General features: G+C 45.6%; 1 protein-coding gene across 1 annotated transcript; it reads left to right on the top strand.

Moving 5' to 3' along the window:
• The first annotated feature begins 6,532 nt into the window (after positions 1–6,532).
• TEX9 (testis expressed 9) lies at positions 6,533–27,773 on the top strand. The gene is made up of 12 exons (XM_033167602.1): positions 6,533–6,568; positions 6,705–6,793; positions 10,900–10,963; positions 12,934–13,010; positions 18,904–18,952; positions 20,187–20,272; positions 20,780–20,943; positions 21,542–21,624; positions 23,249–23,422; positions 24,212–24,346; positions 26,158–26,292; positions 27,329–27,773. The coding sequence occupies exons 1-12, from the start codon at positions 6,533–6,535 to the stop codon at positions 27,404–27,406; spliced, it is 1,170 nt and encodes a 389-aa protein (XP_033023493.1). The 3' UTR covers positions 27,407–27,773.
• The last annotated feature ends 103 nt before the right edge of the window (positions 27,774–27,876 follow it).

Below are 27,876 nucleotides of genomic sequence, written 5' to 3'. Positions count from 1 at the left end.
AAAGCAATCAGATCTTTATATAAGGGGCAGGATAACAGATGAGTGATGTCTTCCACCTGAGCTTGACCACAAATTCAAAGTCTATTTTTGGTATGGGATGTTGTTGTAGCGGCCATCCAAGACTGCAATGGGCATCGCTTGGAAATGCAGCTTAATAAAGGCATTTCTTAAGGAAGCTGGTGAGAGTTTGGTCTGGTAACTAGCTCCAAAATGCTCTGGATACCAAGGCCGGGGGGGGGGGGATTGGTGTTTCTAATTATTTGCAGATCCCTTCTATCCAGAAGAGCCAATTCCGTAGTTGACACTTATTCAAGGTCAAAGCAGAGCTCATTTCTGGGAAACAGAATTATTATTAATTGCATTTATTCATTACTTACTACAATAGTGTCTTAAAATGACATAGAATTATAAAAGCAGGTATGATGTACAATTTAAAATATACCAAAAAAGTAACAGAACATCAATTGACTAAAGGTGGGCAATAACAAAAAAAAGTGCAAATCATTTCCCAGCCTACTAAAATTGAGGATCCCTCAATAAAGAACAGGAATGTCTTTGGTGTCTAAAAGCTGTTATGTGGGGATGAGAGACTTCAGAGAAGTGTGACTAGCCCAAGGTCACGCAGCAGCTGCATGTGGAGGAGCGGAGAAGCGAACCCAGTTCACCAGATTACGAGTCCACCGCTCTTAACCACTACACCACACTGGCTCTCAAGGGCAGCTTACAACAATTAAAGTTGTTAATAATGTTGTAAATAATGGTCACATTTATTAATAATGGTGTCTGGCACCTCTTTCTAAGAAACATTCCATAACTGGGAAGCCACCCCTGAAAAGGCCCGTTCTTGTGTTGCCACCCTCTGCACCTTCCTCACCTGTCTGTCATGCCTAGCCCTGACCTGCTGCCAGACACTGAATCCTTGAAGGATGAACCAGACACACAAACAGGCCAAGGCCCTTGTGGGTGGTCTGGCTGCTCGTAGTTCATGCATTGGTAGGTTCATCGCTGTATTATTGCAGTTCACTCTATGTGGAGTTGCCTTAGATTCAGATGCTGCCTGTAGGGACAGCTCACCTTTAATATGTAACACATGTGTTGACAGCTCAGTACTGGCTGCCAATACATTATCGAGCCAGATTTAAAGTGCTAGCTTGACAGCAGAAGCCCTACATGGCTTGGAACCTAGATACCTGAAAGACCACCTGCTCCCTTATATACCTGCCCTGTCTTTGAGGTCATTGGGGGGGGTGTCCTCATGGTGCCACAGTTCTCTGAGATATAATGCAATGGCACTCTCAGCAGTGGCAGCACCCTGGTTCCCCCTCCCCTCTCGGATGCAAGCAGCACCAATGCTAATGGAGGTAAATACATGGCTATTCACCCAAGCATTTGGTTAAAGTAGTGCCCCTCACTTGACTGATGTAGTTATGCCATTAGTATGCTGCTTGATTTTATACTAAATTGAATTTAAATGAAATAATCGCTTTATTGTATTTGTGTTTTCCCTTGAACTGGTCTTGTGTGAACAATGAAAGGCAGGTAGTAATTATTTAAATAAATAAATAAAAATTCCTTTATATACCTTTTAATTTGCACTAGAAAGCACAATTCCGAAGGCAAAGGGAGTCACATTAAAATATATACTAAGCATTGAAGCCTCTAACAACATCAGACCTATGAACTGAAAACTTATTCAGCCCAAACAATTTTGTATTGCATTGCTTGAGTAAGAAATTAGTGTGCGTTTAGTGTGCGTATAGTTTCTCACACTACAGTTTAGAGCAGGTTAGACAAGGAGAAATTGGCTCGAGAGAGCAGCCAGTCTAAGAATAAATTTAGCCACTTCACCGATAACGAGGGCCAAGCTAAATTTGGGTTCTCCTCCGTCTGTCTTTGGCAACCAGAGAAGGGAGCTGCTCTGAACTCAAGCCAGGAGAACTAAAAAGTGCATTTGATAAGTGCACACTCTCAGGCAAGGAGAGAAACCCAGCCTACTATTGTTATTATGCCTGCGCAAGAAAGCAACTCCATACTGACAGCTGCACAATCTATGAAACCAATTTGGTTGAGTTAGTAAAATATACTGAACGATCAGTTCTGTCTCCATAAAATGGGGAAAATAATAAACTATGCCACAGAAGGACACATCGTGCATGAAAATAAACAAGGTAAGCAAATGGTGTTTCACGCAGTGACCCAGAGTTTTACATCCGAAGACCATTCAGGATTGTGTTCACCTGGAAGCAGCTTCTCTTCTCTGCCTGCTTTAGCCTAACAAATTCCCTGTGGCAGACTTGCAAAAGCAAAATAAGGAATGGGCATCAGAAGAGAGCTGCTTTACAGTGTAATCCTATGCAGGTTTACTTGGATGTAAGACTCACTTTGTTCCATGAGGGTTACTCCTATTGTTTAGACTGTAGCCTTGGTTGTAATCCTGCAATCACCCAACACATCTCCCATTCCATCTTTTTGAAATCATAAGGAAAATAATTGTTGTCCTCCAAATCTCCTTGCAAATAAATGTCATAGTTGTTGCTGGTGATCCTCTATATCTCACTCCCCTCATTATTATGATGGGTTCATGTAAACATCAGATGGTGCTTTTGTTGTGCAGTGAAATTAGTGGAACCCATTCAGGCTTTGCCCCAGCTGTTCAACCTGTGCCCCTTCCAAATATACAAGTTTACATGTGCTTAATGTCCAGAACAATCCGTTGTCTCCATTATCAGGGGCATCAGAATATGTTTATTGTGAGGACTAAGGGCTTTGCAGCAATTTAAGTTGCCCAGTGAACAACATATTGCTAAATCTAGATAATAGAAATCCAGCAGAAATCTGTCTGGATTATAGCTGAGAGATTATGGGAAAGCTAAATTACTGTATATGTTTTGCTGGCAAACACAAAACAAACAGCGTCTGAGAAGATGGATGACTATGCAGAACACAGGAAAACCGGCTGCAGAGAGCTTTCTGTACTTAGGGTGGAGGGGCTGGGGAGGAAATCCCTCTCAATTTATCAAATGCTGTGGCCTGGTTTAATGCTGCTGTTTGTTTTGACGGTACACTGTTGAGGAATCTGGGTTTAACTGGAGTCCTAGAAAGCAGAGGGCTTTGTCTGAGGGTCATGCTGTAATTCACGTGCATCATTTTCTATTCAGTTTGCCAGCTGCTTTATTTTACTGATCCTTCAGATGTATATTTTTGTTCATTGGCTGAAGAACAAATTATACAATTGCTCCAATTATACAAATGCCACCACAAAAACACCATATCCCTTTCTTCACATGCTAATTGTTCCTGGCCTTCTGAAAACAGTCAGAGGGTGAACACGAAATAACCTGGCAAAAAGCACTCTCAAGCCTTTCCCAAGGACAAAACAAGCTGCACTGGCTATTTTGAAAGCACTGATTGTTTATAGGAACACAGGAAATCTATTCAGGGCCTTTTCAGTTGTGGCTCTACCTGTCGAAGTCTGCCTGGCGCCTTTGCTGACATTTTTTCAGCACAAGGAAAAGCCTTACCTTTCCACTCAGGCTTTTGATGGACTGAGCTGATTTTGTTCAGCTGTTAAGTTTGCTGCCAAAACTTCCTGTGACTACTACTGGGGGGTGGGATTGTGTGTGCGTGTACAAATTGTAGATATTTTGATTCAGAATATTAATGTTTTGTTTGAAATTTTAATGGTATAACATATTTATGGTTATAGACTTAAATGTAAGTCACTCGGAGCCTTTGCTAACAAGTGACTTAAAAAATCTAAATAATAATAATTGTTTTATACTGACTGACCATTGCTCCATCTAGTTCAGTATTGCCCACACTGACCGGCAATGTCTCTCCAGGATGGTTTCAGGCAGGGATCTATCGCAGCCCTACCTGGATGTGCTGACAAGGTTCAAACCTGGGGGTTTCTGCATGCAAAACAGATGCTCTACCACCGAACCATGGTCTGTCATGGTATATGAAGATGGGAAATCTCACTTTGAAAAAAAATGGCTATTGTGGCTACGGAACAATTTTTCTCTCCTGGGTTGTTTGAATCACAGTGTTGCTTCCAGGGTCCTGCAGATCATGGACCCTCCTGGCACCAGTCGGCAGCATGCACATTATCCACACAGTACATTTGTACATGGATGCTTCTCATAAACATGCAAGAAAATGCAGTGGCTGGACTGTATCACAAAGACCTGCTTTGCAAGGTTATATCAAAGGTCCATAGAGTTCAGCATTCAGTCTCTATCAGTTGCCATCGACACATCATGGGAAAGAAGCCCACAGGCAGGTCGTGATGGTGTAGCAGTCAGACCATTTGGTTTGCCCTTGGCATCCAGCAACCAGAAGCCATTAACACTAATAGTGGGGTTTCCATCTAGCTTGGAATGGCTACTGTCCATTAACAGATCCGTCTCCCATAAATTCCATCTTCTGTAAATTAGCAGATCCAACTTGTGCTCCAGGTGGAAAGATTTTTTTGTTTTGGTTGTTGGGTCCCAGGAGGGGTGGGGCAGAGGCAGGGGATGGTAGATGGATGGGACACTAACTCTGCAAAAGGATGACTTCATCAAGTCACAATGGTTTGGGTACACTGCAGGTTTTTAAGAACTCTAAAAACAGGCCACAATAAGAATCAATTATTCTGTTTCCACAAGAACATGTTGGCATAACAAAAGGCTGGAAAGTGGTTTGGAGGATGTGTGTCAGTGTCAAATCTTTTGAGCTGTAATAATCAGAACAAAAGTGACCAAACTCCTGAGCTTAAAGGATTATGCCCTGTGGAAGACTTGTGGTATTGTCAAGGAAATGCGGGCTGCTGGTGAACCACTTACCTTTTTTCATAGTGCTGATGAGGTTTAATAACATTTAAGGTCCTTCTCTCCCCCCCTGCTAGACACAAAGCTGTTGTAATCGGAGAATATTACCAGGGAAAACCTCTGGCAGAGGATTCTGTATGGCTAAACTGCAGAGTCAAGGATTAGGGTAGAAATGGTGATGCCAGTGTAACCCCTTAAGCAAAAAATCCAAACAAAGGAAAACAAAGTCTTCACAGCTTCAAGATGTCACAGAAAGGACTGCTTCAACGGCAGCCATTAAAACCACCTAGAAACCATTTATTCTTCTGGTGTGCGGACCAGAGAGGGAACTCTGCTTGGCTAGGCTTCCTAACTGCATGTGTACACATTGGCTGATATTGAAAGTGCCATACAAAGAATTCAGCACTGTATTCTTTGTGAAGTTGTATAGCTTACACATCAATCCTAATCATTGTTATTATATTTATGTATCCTGAGCACACTTGCCTGGAAATATGCTTCAAAACAGTTAACATTTTCCTAGGGCTGGACTGCTGGGGGATTTTATTATGCATCCATATGTTTATTCAGACACCTGCCTGCCTATCTCTGACAAAGCCTCTCCAGCACACCAATGTCACACAATATGTGCTTGAGTTGCCATATTTTAGACCCAGAAACCAGTTTATGTCCACCAGTTTCTTCCTCCTCCTCAGAAGAGAATGCAAGAGGTTCCACTCTGATGAGCACAGCAAAGGCACAGGCCTGTGCAGTATGAATGGCCTGGCCACATGTGCACCCATATCCCCAATTGAGGGAGATCTAGTCTTCTCAGTTGGGTAGTGCTTCCTTTGCTCTGGCAAGTGAATGGAGTGAGGCTTTCAAGTTTTACTGTTCTTTGTAGCTTGAGCAGGTAGTGGAAGTGAGAGAGGGAGGCATCCTTTCTTTCCCATGACTGCCAGCTACTGGTCCCAAGGAATTCAGTATTGTGCTTTGTACTGCTGCTCTTTGGTGCATATTAATAACACCCACATTTTTAGCCTCTCCTTGGGGGTTGTCAGTCAGCTCCTGCTCTTCGACATTTACCAGGGCACTCATGCTTTATTTCACCCAGGTCAAAGACCCAGTTTGACACCCCAATGCGCATTTGTGTATGCACCCACACCCACACCGGCTAGGAGCCTCAATGGCACCCCTCTGGAGGCTTCATCTGTAGCAAAAACCTGGCTACCCCCCCATAGCTTCGGCTCTGACTGGGGGGCAACACAAGCCAAGGTCCTTGCCCCTGAAGCTGGTGTTCACCATATGGGGAATCCTATGCACCCCCACAGAAAAGGCCCCCCCCAAGAAGTGGCCCCTCCTCAAGGGAGGGAGGTGAGGCTGCTGAGGAGAAGGCCAGCAGTGGCTCAATGGCTGGAGTGCTGGACTAGGATCCGGGAGAGCAGGGTTCAAATGCCCGGCTCAGTCCCCAAGCTCACTTGGTCCAGCCACTGCCTCTCAGCCTAACCAACCTCACAGAGCTGCCGTGGGCGGGGAGAACCTTGAGCTGCTTGGAGGAAAAGGGGAGATATGGAGTAAATGCAATGAAGGTTTGGCGCGGGGCGGGATTCTGCGCGGGGCCGGAGGAGGACGGAGGGCCGGGTGCAGGAGGCCCGCCCTCACGCGCGCCGTTGCTTAGCTAGGGAGAAGCGCCGCCACCGCCACCGCCACCGCCGCCTCCTCCCCACTGGCTGCGGCGCAAAATGGCGGCACGAGATGCCTCTTCCTCTTCGGCCCGGGTGGGTGAAGGAAGCGCCGGCCTGTCCGGACCCACCAGGCGGGGTGGGATGGGGACGCGGAGCGGGCCGAGCGTCGCGCGGGGCCGTGGGAGGTTTCTTTCCCGCCTGACTTTCCTCTCCGCTTCGCCCTCCGCAGGTGCCCCTCCGCCGGCCCTCCGCGGGCGCGGAGCAAAAGGCGAGGAGCTGCAGCGCCGCCGCCTTCCTGGCCAAGGAGGAGGAGTACAAGTAAGGGGCGTCTCTCTCCTTGAGGGGGGGGTCCCTGCTGATGCTCTCCCACCCTCCCTTTAACGCCCGCCAAGCCCGCAAGAAGGGCGCCCCCAGTTAAGTCCTTAAGGGCGCCCCCTTGATTCAAGACGCGTGTCTTTTTAGTCGTGAGACTCCAGCGAGTGGGGGGGGGGGCGTATCGAGGCTGGCCAAGGAAGCACCCCCCCCCACTCCCGCTGTGGCCACACGACGCTGCGATGGGGGTTTTTATTGGGAGGGGGTGTCTGGTCCAAGAGACGCGTTTTGATGGCGACAGAGCATTTTCCCCCTTCCCCCCTTACTCCCAGGTAAATGCCGCTTTCTCGGGCTCAGGCTTGAGCCCCTAACCCCAGTTGCATGAGGATATGAGAGAGGCGATTAGGCATTCTCAGAAGCACCCTTGCCTTCCTACAGTAGTTCTCAAACTTTTTTCTCTGGGCATGATAATTTGCTCACACCACACCGATTTTTTTTATTGTTAAGAAATGCATTGGAAAACCAAACAAAAGAAACAGCTCCCAGCATTGCTTGACTTTGAAAATATATCTATCCATATTCTGCAAACAAACAAATTATTTTTATACTATTCTATATTATACTACACTGAAATGTTTAAATGTTGCTGTTGTCAAATATCTTTTTATTAATTTTCCAATATTTCCCAATAAGGTAAATAAAGGTAAAGGACCCCTGGGTGGTTAAGTCCAGTCAAAGGCGACTATGGGGTGCGGCACTCTTCTCACTTTCAGGCCGATATCAGTTAGTTCAAATGTTTCTTTGATCGTCCTTGAATCTTCGTCCCACACTTGCCATCCTGTCTGCTCTAGACTGAGGCAATATTGGCATCCACTCATCTCTGCATGGCAGTGACTGGTTCAAAGCATGCTCTAACAGCCTTTCCTAGCTTGCTGACCTCATAGAACTGTAGAGTTGGATGGGATCCCTGAGGGTCATCTAGCCCAGCCCTCTGCAATGCAGGGATCTCAACTAGACCATACAATACAGGTGGCCATCTAACCTCTCTTTCAAAATCTCCGAAGAAGGAAAGTGCACCACCTCTTATGAGAGTCTGTTCCACTGTCAAAGAGCTCTTACTGTCAGAGTACAGTCAAACCTCGGTTCCCGAATAGTTCTGTTTTCAAACGTTTCGACTTCCAAACGCCAAAACTCCGGAAGTACCCGGTAAATGTTCTGGTTTTTGAACATTTTTTGGAAACCTAGCAGTTCGAAAACACACCAGTGCAAGTAGATAAATAGGTACTGCTGTGGCGGGAAGGTAAACAGCATTTCCATGTGCCCTGACACTCATCGCGGTGTCCCGTTGCACCAGAAGCAATTTAATCATGTTGGTCACATGACCCGGAAAGCTGTCTGTGGACAAACACCAGCTCCCTTGGCCTGAAAAGCGAGATGAGCATCGCATCCCACAGTCGCCTTTGACTGGACTTAACCGGCCACGGGTCCTTTACATTTTTACCTAGTACACTACAGCAGTGTTTTTCAACCACTGTTCCGCGGCACACTAGTGTGCCGCGAGATGTTGCCTGGTGTGCCGTGGGAAAAACGTCCCGGCCGTTGTTGTTGCCTTCCTTCAGCCAATCAGGGTCAGCCCGCGTTTGTACACAGAGCCGAAAACAGACACCCGCCTTGCCCCAGCAGCGCCGAGGCTACACTGCACTGCACGGCCCTGGACGCGGCAGCCGCGCCGGCCGCCTCAAAAGCACCTCCCTCCCTCCTTCGCCCTCCCGCCGGCCAATCATCAGCGCCCTCCGGCCTGCCGGAGTTCCCCGCCTCCTCAGCCGTCGGCGTGGCCCTGAAGGGGTCCTGCGCGCCATGCGCGCCTTGTCGCAAGTGGGGTTCCGAGGCCAATGTAGGCGCGCGCATCTTAGAAGCGGGAGGGGGGGTGGAAAGAGCGGGCCGCAAGCCGCCGCCACGGTTCGTCAGCCCGTCTCCGACTACAGCTCCCGGGGTGCACCGTGGCCAGACCTGCTCTGCCCCCTCCGCGGACAAAACACCGTCGCTTGGAAGAGCGGGGGGGGGGACTTCAAGTCCCAACAAGCAGCACGGCCAAGCGCGCGACCCGTGAATCGGCGTATTCTGGAAAAGCGGGCTGAAAACATTCCACCTTCCTTCCGCCACCTGTTCCCGCATAGCCTGCTGGGATTTGTAGTTCTGTGGGGGGGGAAAGAGATATTGTGCTGCTTCAGGAACAGGTGCGAGAAAAGACTTGCTGCGTTTCCAAGGCTTGCTTAATGCGGTGGTGTTTAATCAAGGGAAGCAGATCCGGCTTTAAAGTTCGCGCGGCTGGCGGCTGTGCCTTAAGTTCCCTTGTCCGCTGGGGAATGCCAGGAAAAGTGTCGCGTCTCCATGTTTTCCTGCCTACCAATCAACTGCCGCCCCCGCAAAAAAAAAACCAACCAAACAAGCCAATCCTCGTGATATTTACTTAAAAGTTTACTTAAAAGTTTCCCGACTGCAATTCTAAATGCACTTACCTTGGCGCGAGTTCCATTGTAGGCAAGTACAGGATGGCACTGTGATGCTTGGTTTTTTGTTTTTGTTTTAAACTACCTAGGTTCGTTTTAAGCCCACCCCTTTAAAAAATAAATAAACCAAGAAGCTAGAAAACAAATGGATTTGTTTAATAGTGGTGCCCGCTCATCGGTTTCACGAAAACTGAAAAGTCCCTTTGCAGCCTGAGTTTCATTTGGATGAGAGAGCAGAGTACTGTACTGAAGATGTCTGGTGCTTTTGTAGTATTTTCTGTATTGGAGCCTAATAATAATAATAATAATAATAAATTCTATATTATTATTATGATGATGATGATGATGATGTATACGCCGCCCATCTGCCTGGGTTTTCCCAGCCACTCTGGGCGGTTCCCAACAAAATATTAAAAACATGCTAAAATGTCAAACATTAAAAACTTCCTTAAATAGGGCTGCCTTCAGATGTCTTCTAAAAGTCAGATACCGGTAGTTGTTTATTTCCTTGACATCTGATGGGAGAGCGTTCCACAGGGTGGAAGCCACTGCCGAGAAGGCCCTCTGCCTATATCATGTCAGGATGTCTCAGGAGCTTCTCCACTCATGTCTTTGTCACAAAAAGTCACTCAGGTACAAGACTAGAGTCCCTTAGACCTTACTTGGGGCTGGACTATATTTTGAAAAAAATATGAACAAATTCCTATGCCCCACAAATAACCCAGAGATGCATTTTAAATAAAAGGACAGGTTCCAATTCTGTAAAAACACGCTGATTCCTGGACCATCCGCGGGCAGCATTTAGAAGGTGATTGGGCCACATCCGGCCCCCGGGTCTTAGTTTGGGGACCCCTGCTCTTAAGTCCAAGATTATAAAATACTTTCTTTGTGTTTCTATTCAAGAGAATTACTTTATATATAGTCAATATAGGCACAAAGTTAATTTTTTTAACATTTTCTAATGGTGGTGTGCCTCGTGATTTTTTTCATGAAACAAGTGTGCCTTTGCCCAAAAAAGGTTGAAAAACACTGCACTACAGTACTTCCAACATATATGGAGGGTGCCCAGGCATACTCAGTGGATGACTTCAGCAGAGCATTCATCTCCAGAGACCTTGACAGAGGTGCCATTAAATGCCTTTTTAAAATTACATTGCCTGTTTATAAATGATATTTGCATGCCCACACTTCTCTGAGTGGCTTTCAGTACACAAGTATAGACACACAAAACCATGAAATCAGAAGAAACAGATGCAAAAAGAAAACTCAGCACAAGCCCAAAGTTCAAACACAGATTTTAAAACTAATGGGACCAAACTACATAAGCAGTGATTAGATGGCTATCTCATGGGTGCTTTAGCTGAGTTTCCTGCATTGCAGGGGGTTGAACAAGAAGACCCTTGGGGTCCCTTCCAACTCTACAGTTCTATGATTCTGTGTTCCTAGCAAAGTATGTGCTTCCTATTGTGCACTGCAGCCGTCAGCCGGCAAGTTTCTCCTGGGAGTCTGTCCCGGGAAGGCAGACTCCTTGTAGCACCGTTTTAGTGGTCTTGCTTTCTAAAAGGTACCCGAGTTAAACACAGTTTTCAATTACTGTTTTAGGCGTGTAAATGCAGAATTGGAAGCCAAGACAGCAGAATTGGTGCGTCAGGCTGAAGAAGTCATGGTGAGTACCCAGTGTCAGACCTGCTTAGCTACAATACTGCTGACCACAGTATTTTCTTGGACTACCTCCATGAGTTGGGAGTACCATTTTACAGCAGTTTGACTCCTACTAATGGGGTTGGTTCTAGCAATTAGTACTCGGCGACTGTGCTTTGGGCCCCTTGTAGTTCCACTTGCAGGCCACAGTTTTGTCCTCAGTGCTATTTAATATCTATTCAAAGCCACTAGGAGTGGTTATTAGGAGAGATGTGAGGCAAGGTGTTACCACTATGCTGATGATAGGTAAAGGTAAAGGGACCCCTTACCGTTAAGTCCAGTCGTGGACGACTCTGGGGTTGCGGCGCTCATCTCGCTTTACTGGCTGAGGGAGCTGGCATACAGCTTCCGGGTCGTGGCCAGCATGACTTAAGCCGCTTCTGATAAACCAGAGCAGCACATAGAAACGCTATTTACCTTCCCGTCAGAGCGGTACCTATTTATCTACTTGCACTTTGATGTGCTTTCAAACTGCTAGGTTGGCAGGAGCAGGGACCAAGCAATGGGAGCTCACCCCATCGTGGGGATTCGAACCGCCGACCTTCTGATCAGCAAGCCCTAGGCTCTGTGGTTTAGACCAATTTGTTGTTGTTCAGTCGTGTCCGACCCTTCTTGACCCCATGGACCAGAGCACGCCAGGCACCCCTATCCTCCACTGCCTCCCACAGTTTGGCCAAACTCATGCCATTCGCTTCAAGAACACTGTCCAACCATCTCATCCTTTGTCAATCATCCTGCTGACGATACCCAGCTCTATTTGTGGCATCTGAATCAACAGAAGCCACACATGTCCTAAACACGTGGGCTGGATGAAAGCTGTGATTGAATGCTGACAAGATGGAGATCTTAACGCCTTCCCTTACTTCAGCTAGGAAGCAAACCATGGAGTGGCTGGTTTGGCATTGCGTGTGAACAAGCACTCGTGGTTTGTTTCTTCCTAGACAAAACAGAAGCGGCAACCAAGGTTTGTTCTTGATTTACTGCTCATGGATCATTTAGAAAAACAAACAATGGACAACCAGTTTGTGTGTCCAGTCACTCCATGTTTTATTTCCTAACTTCAGTCAAGACAAAGCAAAGATGGCATATTTGAGCATCATTACAATAACATTCTTTTCGTACGCAGTACACTAAAGTTTGTTTCAGACTATGACATACCATTACATGGTTTGAATATTTAAAAAAGCATGTACTTCACATTGCCTATCTCTAAAAGTGGCCTGATTGCAAGTACTTAGCCACAACAATGGGGTGGCCTTTGCATGTGGGGATTCTCTCTCTTGTTGACTCAGTCTATAGAGATTAGGATTTCTCTAGCCCCCTTCCTCCTCTTTATGGATTGGTGGGTGCTGGCTTCTTTCTACTGCTGCTTTTACAAGACAGTAGGTGAGGCTTAGGGAGATACCATTAGCCCACTTGTTGCTCAAGCTGGTTTTATATCACCCTGCCAGTTTGGGTTGCAGTGACCTGACTTTGTCCCTGCATTGTGGCTGGACAGGGTTCACTCCCCTGAATGGCAAAAACATTCGCTTTGAGAAGGTCTGATTTCACCTGCCCTTTTATGGAAATTAAAATTTAGCTTTACTGGCGAGTAAAAATCCACCAAAGCTTTCTTTCTAATCCTGACAATCTTTTTCGTATCAATAGAGTAGAGTGGGTTGGGCTAACTGGTAATTAAAGTTATCTTCTGATTCTAAATTCTTCTCACTAAAGTTGTGATATGGAATTATCTCAGTAGTGGAAAACAAAGCTTTGAGAACTCTGGGGAATTAAAAAAAGTAGTGTGTGACACAGTGTGGTGGTGAGGTAGTTATTGCTCATTTCTGCACATCTCTTAATCATCACAACCAACATAATTAAGCGTTTACAATGGCTGTTAATTGGATGTAGTATACACAGTATTTGACTATAATACAAAATATTTCCTTATTGAAGAGAGATCAACAAGAAATATTGTCCAGGCCAATCTCTACACAGGTTGAATTGTTTGACAAGGAGACCAAACATCAGAGGTAAGCTCTTCCTAAAACTTACCGGTATCTGCTGAAGGCCTTCAGTGCCAGAGAGAGGTTTGAGAGAGAGAGAGAGAATAGTTTTTTATTTGCAGAATTCAGGGCTGTGAGATAATGTAATGGTGGCCATAGTTTAGTGGGAAAGTCCATACTTGGCATGCATGGGGTCCCAGGTTCAGGATCCAGTTGCTTCTCCCATTAAAAGGCTCTTGGGTGGTTGTGCTTACCTGAGAAATAGTTCTTTCTGAGTCCTTTGAGTGCCCTGGTCTGCCAAAGCAGACAGTACAAGAGATAGCACTCCACAGCTGTGCTGGGACCTCCTCCTTGACCTGTTCTCTTCCACCTACACCCCACCTCCAATTTCATAAGACCTTTTGTAAGGCCTCGTGCAAGTGATGCAGGTCTTGTAAGGGCCTCTCAAGTCTTGCATTCCCATGTTACAGTCTAGGGAACTGCCCACCAACAATGCCTCAGTCTTATCTGGGACAGGCCAAACAGTGGCAACTCTGAGAAACAATCAAGTGGAGGAAATGCTGAGAATTGCTCTCTCATACCTGGGGTGTATCTTTGTCAGTTCTGTATGGCTGCAAAATGTGGGAGGTAGAATTATAAACTAGCTTTGTTGCTGATGAAACAGCGGAGGACAAATTTTAAATGGTGAGGCTGAGATTGAAGAGCACGTCATTTAGTTTTTGAAGATGGTTGATCTCTGGCATATTAGAGGGTTAGGATTGTCTCTTGATTATTGCTGTTGGCTAAATCAGTGAAATTGCATAAATTTGCATATGAGTAAATTGTTCTGAAGAAATAAGGCCTGTTTGATGCATATGTATGTCACAGCAGGCTCCATTTCAGAAGAGGCATTCCCCCTTGTGTCTAAGGGAGGAGGGACACCTCTTCTGAACAAGTGCCACACTGCCTTCAATATTTTAAAGAGGTATCTATACAAGCAACTCCCCATTTATGCAGGAGTTACGTTCCAGTGCCCCGCATGTACAAATGAAAATTCTATAAGCGGGGAGCACCCTCTAAAGTGGGGAGTACCCTATAAATGCCCTCTCTGCCACTCTAATCCAGATCAAAAAATACTGCATCCAAAATATCCACAACTGGAATTGAAGCTTTGGGGCCAGCAGGAGGGTGGAGGACGTGTGGAAAACTGCAGCTGAGGTGCGCAGTAGCTCTAAACAAAGCTCCACTGCACCCCCGGTCTCTTCCACCCTCACTGAAGTCCTGTTGGGGCTCCGGGAAGGATCTCCTCTCAAGCCAAAAGGATTCTCCAGCTTTCTTCCTCCATTGCCTGATATGAATTAAAATATTTAATTATTTTCCAGGGCCACACATATAAGTGATCACACGCAGGTGGAGGGAGGGGTGCCTGTACTTAGTTTTCAGTAGTATACAAATTTATTTAAATTCAATCAGTTAGAAGCAAGATTATCCATAGGGCTGGGCAATGTATCCATTCATTGCCCGAAACCAGTTTTGAAACCTACATCACAGGAATGATTTCATAATTTTAGGCTAGGCAGTATACCATGAATGTCAGCAGGTTTCGCCAGGGTTTCACACAGCCTCACCAGCCCTCAGCCCTCCTCTCAGTGTGGACAGCCCAAGTATTTTCTGTAGAGTCCTTCCCTTTATCTTCTGAGATGACTATTGTTTTCCTAAATTCCTTACCCCTAACAAAACAAAGCAAAACAAAAAATTGGATGCGGGTGGCACTGTGGGTTAAACCACAGAGCCTAGGGCTTGTTGACCAGAAGGTTGGCAGTTCAAATCCCCGCAACAGGGTGAGCTCCCGTTGCTCGGTCCCAGCTCCTGCCAACCTAGCAGTTCGAAAGCACGTCAAAGTGCAAGTAGATAAATAGGTACCGCTCCGGCGGGAAGGTAAACACCGTTTCCGTGTGCTGCTCTGGTTCGCCAGAAGCGGCTTAGTCATGCTGGCCACATGACCCGGAAGCTGTACGCCGACTCCCTCGGTCAGTAACGCGAGATGAGCGCTGCAAACCCAGAGTTGGACACGACTGGACCTAATGGTCAAGGGTCCCTTTACCTTTTTACAAAAAATTAGGTGGGGGAGGAATCAAAAGCCAGACTATACAAGTTGTTTTTGTACCAAGCTAAATCCTTGGTTCACATCACCTGAAAAGGTTAGTTCACTGGAATCTTAGGCACATGGCCTTTCCCAGCCCTCTTACCTGGCTGAGAGTCCCTTTTAACGGGAGAAGTCAAGGAATGGATCTCCCGGGTCCTTAGATATGCAAAGGATGTGCTCTGTGCCCCCTCCCCAGAGAGTCAGAAACAGCAATTAAACAAACTCACCTAGAGAGGAGGAGCACACAGCTCCATGTTGTGCATGAACAGTGTGATTGCAGTGCTTAAAACAGGTGCATAGGATAGACTATATAAGTTTTGTTTAATGTAATATACCTCTGAATATATGTTTGGGGTGGGGGTTTGTTTCTACAGTTGATAACCAAAGCAAGTCCGTTGTTGGCCTTTTGTTCAGCCATGCACCTCATAGCATTTGGCTGGGGTGGGCGTGTGGTCAGGTAGGAACCAGATTACTTGAACACAGAGGAGCCAGTTACAGGTAGGTGGCTGTGTTGGTCTGCCATAGTAAAAATATTTTTTTTTAAATCCTTCCAGTAGCACCTTAGAGACCAGCTAAGTTTGTTCTTGGTATGAGCTTTTGTGTACATGCACACTTCTTCAGAAACCCGTCAGGCATGTGCTTCTCATGTTTGCATCCAGCCGCTCAGACTCCACTAGTAGTGGAGCCAAACTGAATGTTTCTGCCCCTAGGCACCAAAAGGTCACTGCTGACCCATTTGAACATGGGTGTGTGCAAGTAGCTTCAGTTTTCAGAGGGTTTGTAGCATCCAGAGTCTTTAAGAAGTGGCTCAGGAGAGAGGAGCAGAGAAATAAGAAATAAGCTACAGCATCTCACAGATTTGAGTAGAAGAGCCCGAGTCCTGGTCCTCCTGCTTGCAAGTCCTCCAGAGAGGAAATAATACGTGGTCTAACAAGACAGCAAGTATACCCCAGCCTGGAACTGTGGTTCGTGATCAAGTGTAGACAAGGGTGCCACAGGAATCCTCCCTAATACACAAGTGGCTTGCAGCAGTGGCCTTTCATGGGTTGATGCTTGCACAAGGAAGGTGCAGTGTTTTGACCTCATCCTGTGAAGAGACATAACTGAAGTTCCACTTTCTGTTTGGTACAGACTTGGTTTTCTATCCTGGCTTTTTATGGCCATTGTGGCACCCCTTGTTCCTCACTTCAGGACTTCTTTCTTTATTATTTTAGGTGAATTTGCACCCCTTCTCATAATTCTGCCCCCAGTTGTATTTAGGTGAGCTGCAGACCAGAGTGTATTGTGCTGTCAAAACCTTTCCAGGGATATTAAGAAACCAATGGAAAAGCACTAAGTCAGTGGATGGCAAGAGAGAGCCCCACCCATGAGCAAGACTTGCAGGGCAGCTTGTTGGGCATCAGTACTCTCTAGGAAGAAAGTGCTGCAGCTAAACTTGCCCTTTGTTAGCTGGCAAATCAGATTACACCACTTTTGTTCCACATTCACATACATACCTTTCAAACAGTGCAGCAGTTACACAGTGTGTTTCTAGCTTACACACCCCACAGCTATTATTATGTTTCCCATTGTAAATACTCCAGTTCATACAAGTTTCTGAACTTCTGCTTGCATGAGTGCTTGGCACCACCTAGGGAAGCTGCAAACCCAAGGGCTGCCCACTCCTGACACTCTCTCCTTCCCTGCCAAGATTATAATCTAATGTTTAGTTTTCTTTTCTTCTTGCCTCTGTATAGGTGTGTTGGGCTTCTCTGTTTCTGCCAAATCAGCTTTTCTGAAGGCAGGCAGTGATCCTTGCCTGTGACCAACAAGAGTCACTATATTCTGGAAGTACAATCTTTTTCTTTTTCGGGGGTGGGGGAGGGCTGCTTTCCTTCCTCTCCTCCCTTTCCCCACCTCCCCTGCTTGCTTGCTTCTTCCTCCCTCTTCTTCCAAAGTGCTGCCGCTCTTCCCTACTCCGTGTCTATGCACTCGAATGGCCTTTAGTTCACTGGACATTTTAAGCAGTGGGACTTTGCTACAACGTTTTATAGGTCTTGCCCCTAAATCTGGAAACTCTTCCCTTTAAGATGCATTGTCATTATTCTACCCCTTCTGGCCAATTCCAGGAAACTGAGCCAGAAGCTTCCTGCAAAAGGTAGTTGGAGCTTCTATCAAAGGGCCTAGTACTGTCAGTTCAGGGAGGGGTTCACAGCCGCGTGCTGCTCCTCCCACTTCAGTGCCAGCATGATCAACTGGCTGGGCTAACCATGTCTTGGGACGACCAGGGTGCTACTGGGTTGCGGCTTCTGATTTTGAGCTTCTGTGTGGACTGCTCCAACCTCCCATAGCCATATTGGGGTAGCTGCATAGCCACTGGCTGTGCAGCACCCTGTCTCTCCACAATGCTTGGAGTGCTTTGAGACTTGGCTTCCTGTGCTGGGGTGGGGAGTGACCTATGCCAACAGACCCAGAATCTTTTAAATTTACCTCTAAGTAAATTTGCATGTGCCCATGCTAGGATCTGGGCATATCAGGATGTTATAACAATAGCCAGGGCATTTGGCTACATTCTGAAGATTGTGAGCTCAGCTCTCCTTTCTCTTCATCCCAAGCCAGATGGCTGCATCTGATCTCTTGGATCAGTCAAATTCAAAGTTAAGGAGGGATCGCTGTTCCATTGTGGCCAGAGAAGGGGATATACCTTTACTAGTCTAAGCTGGTTGCCCAGTAGACTTTGCTGTGGATTTTCTCTGGGTTGTTTTTATATGAACTTACTGTCTGGAAGAAAAATGTTGACCCTCATCTCAACCATGGGGCTTGCTGCTCCTTTGCTTCATAAAAAACTAGACCTCACAAGAGAGTTGCCAGAGTTTTGTATTGCCCTTTCCTTTGGACCCAGAACCATCCAAGGATATTTCCAAAGGCCATCTGCATTTTTTAAACTGGGCACTATGTCCATATCCAGGCTGCATTTCACAGTCTTCCTTCATGGCTGGGTGGCAGACACACAGCACTGGCTATAACTGCAAGGAGAACAAAGTCTGGAAGTAGCCTGTGTCTTTACAATCCTATAGTTTCAAGTATTCTTCCAACTAATTGCAAAAGAGTAGGATTGCTGAAGGACCGAGCAGCACAGCTTTCAGAAGTCAAGAGGGGTCAGCTACACAGTGAACTCCTGGGGATATCTGTGCCTGGGGCTTGAAGAAGAGAGGCTTGGGGTCGCAGGGGAAGATGGGAAGGTCCAGGATGGTGGGGGACAGTTTCCTAGTCTCATCACCCCAGACATTCTCTCCAGGCCTTCACATTACTAAATTGGGGCAGGACACCACTCAGTCTTAAAATGTCACCCCTGTGCCCTGGTTTGGTTTTATCAAGTGCAAGATTGAGCAGCATGCAAATGCCACAGCTTCCCCCTTGATTTACCCTTCTTTCTTAGCAGCCAATACAGAGAGGGCTTGGATATCCCACAGGAAGGCTTTCCCCCCAGGTTTTCCCCCCTTGGATGCTTTGATTCTTCCCATGTCCATGAGGATGTGGCCATATGGTGCCAGCTTCAGAATCTCTGGGTATCTCCAGTGTGACAGACCACAGTCCTCTGCCAGTGCTGCTCATGCCACCCACCTCACAGGAAGGGGCTCTTTACTGAAGCTGTTTCTGTGAAGCCAAAACATTTTGAAAAGTGAGTGATGTGTTTTGCACCATTGATCTTCCCTTCTACAATTTTGGTTCAAAAAAATTAAAACACAGTAAAATACATAATTTATTTTGTTCTTCAAAATAAGCTAATTGCTGCAATTTCCTTTTTCTCTCCAGAGATCAGTGGTCTCCTGAATTGCCAACTGCTCCTCTTGCACTTAATAAGGTACTGAAACTGGGGGCGGAGGTGATCCTCTCAAAGCAGGAGGAGACGGTAACATTTGCTGTGTGTCTTCAATAGAAGTGGAGGCACAGAGAATCCGTTCAGTGAGTCAGAGAATAAGGTGGGACAGTACCCGCCTCTCTTTGGATCACGGCTAGACTGAAAGAGGACAGTTGACCGGATGACAACTGTTCATCTTGGCTCTTATTTCTCTACACCCAAGGCAGATCTCCTGTGTAAGGAAATTGTTCAAGGCCTTCATATTTTCTACTCTTTTTATAAAAAAAACTTTGGGAATGGACACTTATATATGAACCTCTTCAGTCGAGCACATACAGTCACAAACATTGTTACTTAAATTTAGTGCATTGATCTATAACCTGATCTGCAGATATAAAAATTGTTTATTATACCACTTACCTTAATGGTATCACAGTGAGTGTAATTCCCACGGAATCCAGTGACGCTTGCGCCAAGGTGCGTTTGCATAGGGCTTGTAGCCTTACATTGCTGAGTCAGCTTGTATGGGCTCAGATGCATGGGCTTGTAAGGATCAGGTGCATCCTTGCGCAAAAGGAGTAGTGGAGAGTTGATGTGCGAGCCTGTGGTAGGAAATGAAAGAGCTTCTGGATAGGCCAGGGGTCTGTGGCCACAGGATGTTTGTTTGTGTTTGTGTGTGATTCAGAAGCAAGAGGTGCATTAAGAAAGATAGTCTACATTTTCCATGTTCCTTGTGGCCCTCTAGCGGTGGATCATTATTAGTTCTGTCTTTTGTCTCTAGTCTGCCAGGGGTCCAGCTCTGCACAGCTGCTCTTATACAAAAGAGGAACAATTGTGCCCTCCCTTCTAGGTCCTTTAATATGGACAAACAAGATAAAGATTGCAAACAGGATGGGGATACGATGATCAATAGGGGACACACATGCTTCACATGTAGTTAGAATAAACTGTTGTACAAAACCTGTGACTCCTGAGTTAAAGAAAAGCAGGCTTGGAGAAGAAAAATGCCACTGTTGGAGGCAGGATACTTCTCAATATCTCAAGCGAGGAGAGTGCTGCTGTTGGGCTCAGATCCTGCTCAGGGGCCTCCCTCAAGCCACCTGGTTGGCCACTGGATGCTGGACTAGGTGGGCCACTGGCATGAGCCAGCAGAGCTCCTCTTGTGTCCTTATGTCTAAGACCATACAGTAATATGCTTTAGGTAGTTAAGAGTTTTTGTTTTGTGAATTTTCCTTAGCAACCAAACAAGAAGAAACCTAGCTCTGTGTCTACATTTCGGACGAGGCCACAATCTGGAAAGAAGGGGAAAGGAACTCTGTCAAGGTACAGCAGCAGCTGCTGAATAGCATACCCAGCTTGTCTTAGGCATTTTTCGAAGTACAACAGCAACTGGTGTTATCTTCTAACCATGCCTGGTGATAGTAACTATGTGATCATAATTAAAAGTAAAGATGCTAAAACTATTTTTGCCTATGTAGCATTGACGGAGGCTAATAGCAAGGTGAAGTGTTAAAAAGAAACAACAAACCACAGAAAGCCTCTAAGAGTATTCTGCTTTCTGAAGAAGGGCAGCTTAAAAAAAAAAAACTGGCCTCACCCCAACACCTGACAATCCCATCCATGTCACTAGTGATGTTCTATTTCACTGGGATTATTGGTCCTGTTGACATTTCAGGACCGGGTCTGGAGAAATCCCCCCTTTTCTAGAAAGGTGAAATAGCCCCTTATCAGTTTATTTGTTTTTGCCAATTGCTTCTTACATTCTTGTCCTTTTTTCTGTTGTTTGCTCTTAAAATGCTTAGAAATGCTGTGTTTTGGCCTTGTCTCCAGCACAAAACTAAGACCACGTGACATTCCAAGTTCTGCAGATGTTGCAATCCCAGACTTCTCTCTTGCAAAGACAATTGGGAAAATTGAAGGGCAACTTGAAGAAGGAAACTTTCCTGATCTAGAGGACGATCTTATCCCCAGTGCAGGAAGTGAAATTGGAGCAGGTGGGTCTGCTTTTTCCTGTCCTTTCCTTACTGCTAAAAGGGAGTCTCACATAGACACGCTTTCTAACACATGCCTACTCTGAATTGGCAGTGTTTCATCTAGTTCCTAGAATGAGGGAGAAATTATCAGTCACACGAGGAAACAGACGTGTCTTTCAATGTCTTAAGAGTTTATTGCCCACCTTGCTATCCTCATTGCTGTCATAGCTGCATCTCCTTTCTCTGCCTGCTTGGCAACAGCAGATCACCACACTTGGCAAGCCACCTGGGGTGGGAAATTGTTTTAGGTGTCCCTCCCTGCAAGGAATCCCTCCTAACGTCATCCCCGGGGAAGGCTGGTAACATTGCACTTTTTAATCCTGTGCATTCCCTTCAGACACTAGGTACCCCCAGTCCAGGAAACTGAACAGCTTGTTTCATGGAATGTCTTTGGATCTATGAAGGATGTTCTAGAATTGTCAGTCTTCAAAACTTTTATATCATTGTACCATTAGCATAAGTGTGTGGTTAAAAGCTATTCAGATGTTTTGAGGCTCTTTTCTGTCAGAGAATGGCACAAAAGTCCAGAACATTAAATGTAATTATTGCAAATCTGCAGAGGCCCAAATCCGGTTCCTAAAGGCAAAGCTTCGTGTTATGCAGGAGGAGCTGGATGCCATGGGACTAGAATGCAGTAAGAAGGTAAGAACGGGTAGACTTTCTGTTCCTGTATCATAATATGTCGCAGCAATATCCTTGTATGAGGGGCTATATTATTGTTGGCTCACAATTGTTGCTAGCACCTAAATGTTACTCAGTGCGAGATTAAAGGTCTTTTCACATACTCACCAGCCAGGGAATCTGAAGTGTAAGCTTGTACATGGCCAAGCCTGTTCCTATAGCCAAGCCAGGGCTCTTGTCCACACTCACACTCCCTCAGCCAGTAACCTTCTGCAGGCAGCAAAACCCGTACTCGTTATCCGCAAACAGAAATCCTACACAACAGACAATCCTCTTGATGCAGTCAACAAACAAATACTTTTCTGGCTGGTGCCAGGATAGTTCTAGTCCCTGTTTCATTATTGCTCTGCACATCCAAAGCACTCTTGGGAAGAGCTGGGTGGGAAATGAACCTAAGAGGTAGAAGAACTGAGACCTTGCTGGTGGTGCTGAAACCGATGGTAGGTGCTTCTTTTTTGCCCAGAGCTCCCTGGCCATGCTGCTGCCCAGAAGCTTCCAGCACCTGCTTGAATCGCAGAATTGTAGAGTTTGAAAGGAACCCAAAGGTCATTTAGTCCAACCCACTGAAAGGCAGAAATCTCAACTATGAATCAGAATGAAGGGGTAGTGGTCAATGGGCTTTATCAGTTTTGGCAGCTTCTCTGCCACATTGTTAATCTTTGCACCTGGAAGACAACACACCTCCTGTGACACCCCGTTTCCTCTACACACTCCTGCCTCTGTTCCCCTCAGTAGGGCGTTGCCTATCACCACCACCCGTCTCTTCCTCATCTGTGCCTTCCAAAGCCTCCTTGGAGTGCTTGAAGGTCTGCAAGTGCTACTTTGCACATAATTCCATTTGTAGAGGCAAAGGCTTCCCAATTTTTTCTTTCTGGTAAGTTCAGTCACATTTTCTGAGCATCTTACTGAGGTGTGTATGCTAAATGAAAGGATGCAGCTTTTTAATCTGCCTTCCTCAAATTGAACTTGCAAGAACATGCAGTTATTGAATGGCCCCTTAACTTCCTCTATAAGAGCAGAAGAAGAGGCTGCTGGATCAGGCCCATGGCCCATTTAGTTCAGCATCCTGTTCTCACAGTGGCCAACCACATGCTTCGAAGGGAAGCCCAGCAGCAACTGGCATTTGAGGCATAAGACCTCCCAATGTTGGAGGCAGACCATGGTCACCATGGCTAGTAACCATGGATAACTTTATCTTCCATGAATTTGTCTAATCCTCTTTTAAAGCTCTCCCAAGTTGGTGGCCATCACCAGGGCTGGACAATATATCAATATATCATTAAAAACCAGTTTGAAATCCATACGATAGCGGTTTCATAATTTTTGACCTGGCAATTATCACAAATTGTGATGTGAGTGTGTGCTATGCAAAAATCACAATGTGGGGGAAACAGTGAAGCCAGCCAATGCCTCTACATAACACTATCCTTATTTCAGGCATCATGATGTATCAATATATTGCGATGTTTAGCTGATGTTTACCACGGTGTTGAAATCCAGATATCGCCCAGCCCTAGCCATCACTGCTTGTGAGAGCAAATTGCATATTTAAACTCAGTTCAGTAAGTTAATTCTTGGTCTTCAGGATGAAGAGAATCGGGATTTAAGCAGATCCTTAAAAGAGGCTGAAGAAGAGTGTGGGAGGCTGCAGCGAACAGCCAGTGTACAGCAATCTCAAATAGAAAAGTATAAAATGCTGTCAGAAGAAGCAAACAGAAAAAGTGAAGGACTGCAGCAGAAGTCCTCTGCACTAGAAAAGGTAACAAGATCCCCATTTCAGCCTCATTACATGGCAATATGTCACTGGACTGGCCGCCCTCAGTTTAATTCCCATCTTGCAGAAAAGTACAGAGAAAGGGAAAGCAGCCATTTCATTGCTCCCAAGGCAGGAGCCAAGGCATTCCAGAGGCCAGGGCAAAGGGTGTTTTTTCCTGCATTGGCTCGGCTCCTGTGATCAGATAAATCAAATTTGGATATATTATTAGGGAAATTGTTTCTGTCTGATTTTCCCTCCATAGGGAATGTAAGGAGAAGAACAGCGCTGTACTTCAGCTCCCTTTTCACTCTCCTGCTTCTAGCAGTCAGGGTGGACAACAGTCACTTATATATTTCCCACAGTGCTGTGCTGAAAGTGATGTTAAATTATGAAAAAACACCAACAGATAGCTGTAGAATGATATAATGCACACAAAGCCAGCATAAGCATGGAAAGGATGCCACAATAAGAAAGCAACAGCATTGATCTTGGCAGAACAGAGAGGCCTCCTCCCCGTCTTCTGAAAGTCAACAAAGTGGTGGCTTGGCAGGAGCACCTCCAAAGAGAAATGCTCCTCCCTGGCTGCAGGAATTTGCAGCAATGGACTTCTTGCAAAGCATCCACCTTATCTGCTGGGTCCTGTCACTTGGCAAGTCCTTCCTCTAGTCTCCAGTGCTGCTGCCCTCTGAGCTAAACAGGCACATGAGAATTCAGCACCTGCCACCTCCAGAATCTTAAGTGCATGTTGCTGTAAATCTTCATCCTGTTTTCTGTTTTGACTTACTGTAATAGCAACTGGAGAATCTGAAGCGAGCCCAAAAGCAGGCTTCAGCCAGCCAGAGTACAATGGAGGTTCGCTTCAACAGAGCTCTTGAAGAAGCAGAGAAATATAAAATGGAAGTGAATAAACTGAAGGAAAGTAAAAAGGTAGGCTTTGTTTTAGCTTAGAAAACAGGAAAAAACCAGCAGATCTAGATGATGTCCAAGTTTAAGTTTACCCTGCAATAGCCCCCTGTAACTTCCTTAGCTGTCTACATGGGTAGGCAAACTAAGGCCCGGGGGCCGGATCCAGCCCAATCGCCTTCTAAATTTGGCCTGTGGACAGTCCGGGAATCAGCGTGTTTTTACGTGAGTAGAATGTGTCCTTTGATTTCAAATTCATCTCTGGGTTATTTGTGGGGCCTGCCCGGTGTTTTTTACATGAGTAGAATGTGTGCTTTTATTTAAAATGCATCTCTGGGTTATTTGTGGGGCACAGGAATTTGTTCACCCCCCCCCCCAAATATAGTCTGGCCCCCCACAAAGTCTGAGGGACAGTGGAATGGCGCCCTGCTGAAAAAGTTTGCTGACCCCTGGTCTAGATCTTAGGGCAGATTGTCCCATTTTATTTTCACAACAACCTTGTCAGGTAGGTTAGACTGAAAGTTACCAAGTGAACAAGGCTGCCACACTTTTTAATAATTCTCTCCCCCTCCCCATGTTTTTAGCTGAATTTATTTTTATCTGTAAGATAACTTGAGACCATGTCAGGGGAAAAGGTGAGGTAACAACAACACTGTATCTTTGTCTTCAACACCGTCCATATATCTGTTTATGCCAAACACAGCAGTCAGAGTCAAATATGAAATGAAATAGAATTCCAACAGAATTTCTTTTGGTTGTAGAATTATAGATGCCTGGGTGTTGTTATTGTGTGCCTGAAATACACACCTCACAGTGACTAACTGGCCTCCTTTGCTTTAGAAAGAAGTTAATCTCCTGAATCACATGCAGTGCCTTTCTTGACGCAGTACGCCAGTGGTACCTATGCCTCACCCTGCACGACACCTTTGCCTGCCACTTCCCGCAGTGACAGGCACAGCCTCCTGGAGGTGCTTTGGCATGACCCTTTTATGATTTCCAAGTTCCTGGAAAGCGCTTTGGTGATTGTAAAAGGGTTGTGCCATAGTAGTAGTAGTAGCAGCAGCAGTAATAATAATAATAATAATAATAATAATAATAATAATAATAATAATAAAGTGCCTCTGGGAGGCTGTGCCTACTGCTGTGTGAAGCGGCAGCAGGCAAAGATGTGAGTGGGGTTGGGAGCAAGCAGATGGGTGGGCAGCAGTGGCAGGATGGTGCATCATGGCACCTTTTTTCCTAGAAATAAAGCAGTGGCTGAACCTTCTCTTTTGCAATGACATGCTCTGGGTTCTACAAGAACATCCCAAAGGATTCTGCTCATAGCTGCTGTCAGGAAAACCCCCTCCCCGCGGCGGGCGGCGGCGTGGGAGCATTTAGAGTACAGGGATCCACGTCCGCTGTTTACGAGCTCCCCCTCCCCTTCCTCCAGCGGAAGCTCACATTCCTCAAGCGGGGAAGGAGAGGTGGAGCCAGGAAGGCGATGCAGGGGCTCAGAAGCGGTCAGAGAGCCTCAGCACCGCAGGGAAAGCGGGGATAGGGGTCAGGTTCCCACGCTCCGTGGTCGGTTACAGGAAGGACATGGGAGAAGGAGGAGGGGATTTAGAATCCCACGGCTTTTTTTGCTGGAAGAAAAACCGGAAGACTTCATTCCTGGACTCTGCTGAGCACTGAGATGGACGTTTGAAACTTTGCTCCATGTACATAGCTTTCACAATAAAGAACTTAGTTTTAGAAGTTCTTTGCCTTGGCGCGTTACTCATGAGCAACCACTAAGCGTCCTTACAGCTGCTTATAAAAGCATAACACACACTATATCCTTCCTCTCCCACTAGGATTTAGTCAACCAGGAACAAACAAAGCTTGAAGAACTGAAAATTGAGATCAGGAGGCTGGAGAAACAAAAGGGAGATCTGATGGCAGGATTCAAGAAACAATTAAGGTTAATTGATATATTAAAGAGACAAAAGGCAAGTTATCCTGTGGTGTTGGCAATTTTCACTCAATTAAAGTTAGGGCTGTAGCACTTTTTTGAATTTATTTGATTGGGTGGGGAGATAGAGGCAATGGCAAAATATGAAAAGAGGCTCCAAATTCCAAGAAGGATAAGATCATTTTCAGAACTATGATGTGGTACAACTTTGGATTTACATAAGTGAGCCAACATAAGCTAGAATTATGGGCTGCTTTAAGACTAGGACATGATACTTGCATTGAACCAGTCCAGAAAAAGGCAAGGAGGACACTCATCTCTTCCCTTCCCAGGTATCAGTATTAGCAACTGGGCCATGCTGTCTTTTGTCTACTACATTGAGAGATTTAAGAACTGCTCTGTTTGAACAAATACAATTTCTTTTCATTGTCTTACTAGACAGAAAACTTTCCTGGGGTGGAAAAGGGAAAGCAAGTCTTAGTATTAGCAAGGGCAAGCAGTTAACCATGGAGCACATTTGGGTGGCCTAGCCAGCCTCCAGCTACATCTGTTCCTAAACTTTCTCTTAGAAGTGGTTTGGACTTAAGACAACTGCCTTAAGACAATTTTTTGAAAAATAAACTACCAGTAAGTACTGCAGCTGAACCACCACCAGGGAAGTTGTGCAGATAGGTCTGAAAAGGATTTGGGCTGCTTTGTCCCCCAAAGCACCAGCAGCTTGAGCAGTGGCTTCACGCATCCCAAGTGATCTGCTCCCTCCAGCTAAGCTATATTCATGTAACTTCATTATCTGTCATAGTAAGTAGTAGATGGATGGAGCTGGTCTGGAGGGGGAGAACCAGTTTTTTTGTCAAGGGTGCAGGTGGCCACTTTTAAAATTCAGCATAAATGGGGCTCCCACACCATGCTTGGAAGAAACTTTTACATAACAGAAGGATAAGCGCTTGCTTCAGCTTCCTTCTCACCTGCACCTTGACTTTACAAATGTTAAAATAGGGAATAAGGTACATTTTGTCAGTGTTAATTTTTTCATGTAACTATTAATGAATTGTTTCCCCTCCCCCTTTCCTTAGATGCACATTGAAGCTGCAAGGATGCTTTCTTTCACTGAAGAAGAGTTTATGAAAGCCCTGGAATCGGGAAATTCTTAACGTTCAACACTATACATGGACGGAAACACAGTTAACATTCAGCACTATGGTGGCTCAAAATAACAAACATGTTTCAAAGCAAATCCATTGAAGTCTTTTCAAACACTGGAATGTGTTAATTTTAGTGTAGTATCAGCTCCTGTTTGATCTCTCCTCCCCACTGTTATTGCCAGCTGCCATTTCGTTCATCTTCCTCCATTTATGCAATTGTACTGACGACTGCTGTTGTCTTCCAGGTTACCAAGACTAGCCTGGGGAGCTTCACATATTCCACTGACACTAAAGACTCCCTTAAGTTTGTGAGTTACTTCATCAGTAGCTTAGTAAAGCCATTTTATTTTTCACAATAAAGTTGTTATTTTCCAAGTTTCCTGTCCATCATTAAATAACAAGAGCTGTCACAGTTCCCTCCACAGAAGTGCAAATAAATGAGTATATTTGCAGTCACTTATTAAATAAGTTGTAGACGT

This window comes from Lacerta agilis, chromosome 13 (genome assembly GCF_009819535.1).
Source record: "Lacerta agilis isolate rLacAgi1 chromosome 13, rLacAgi1.pri, whole genome shotgun sequence".
Taxonomy (NCBI): Eukaryota; Metazoa; Chordata; class Lepidosauria; order Squamata; family Lacertidae; genus Lacerta; species Lacerta agilis.
The sequence above is the reverse complement of the archived record's forward strand: the minus strand, read 5'-3'. Positions and strand labels throughout refer to the sequence as shown.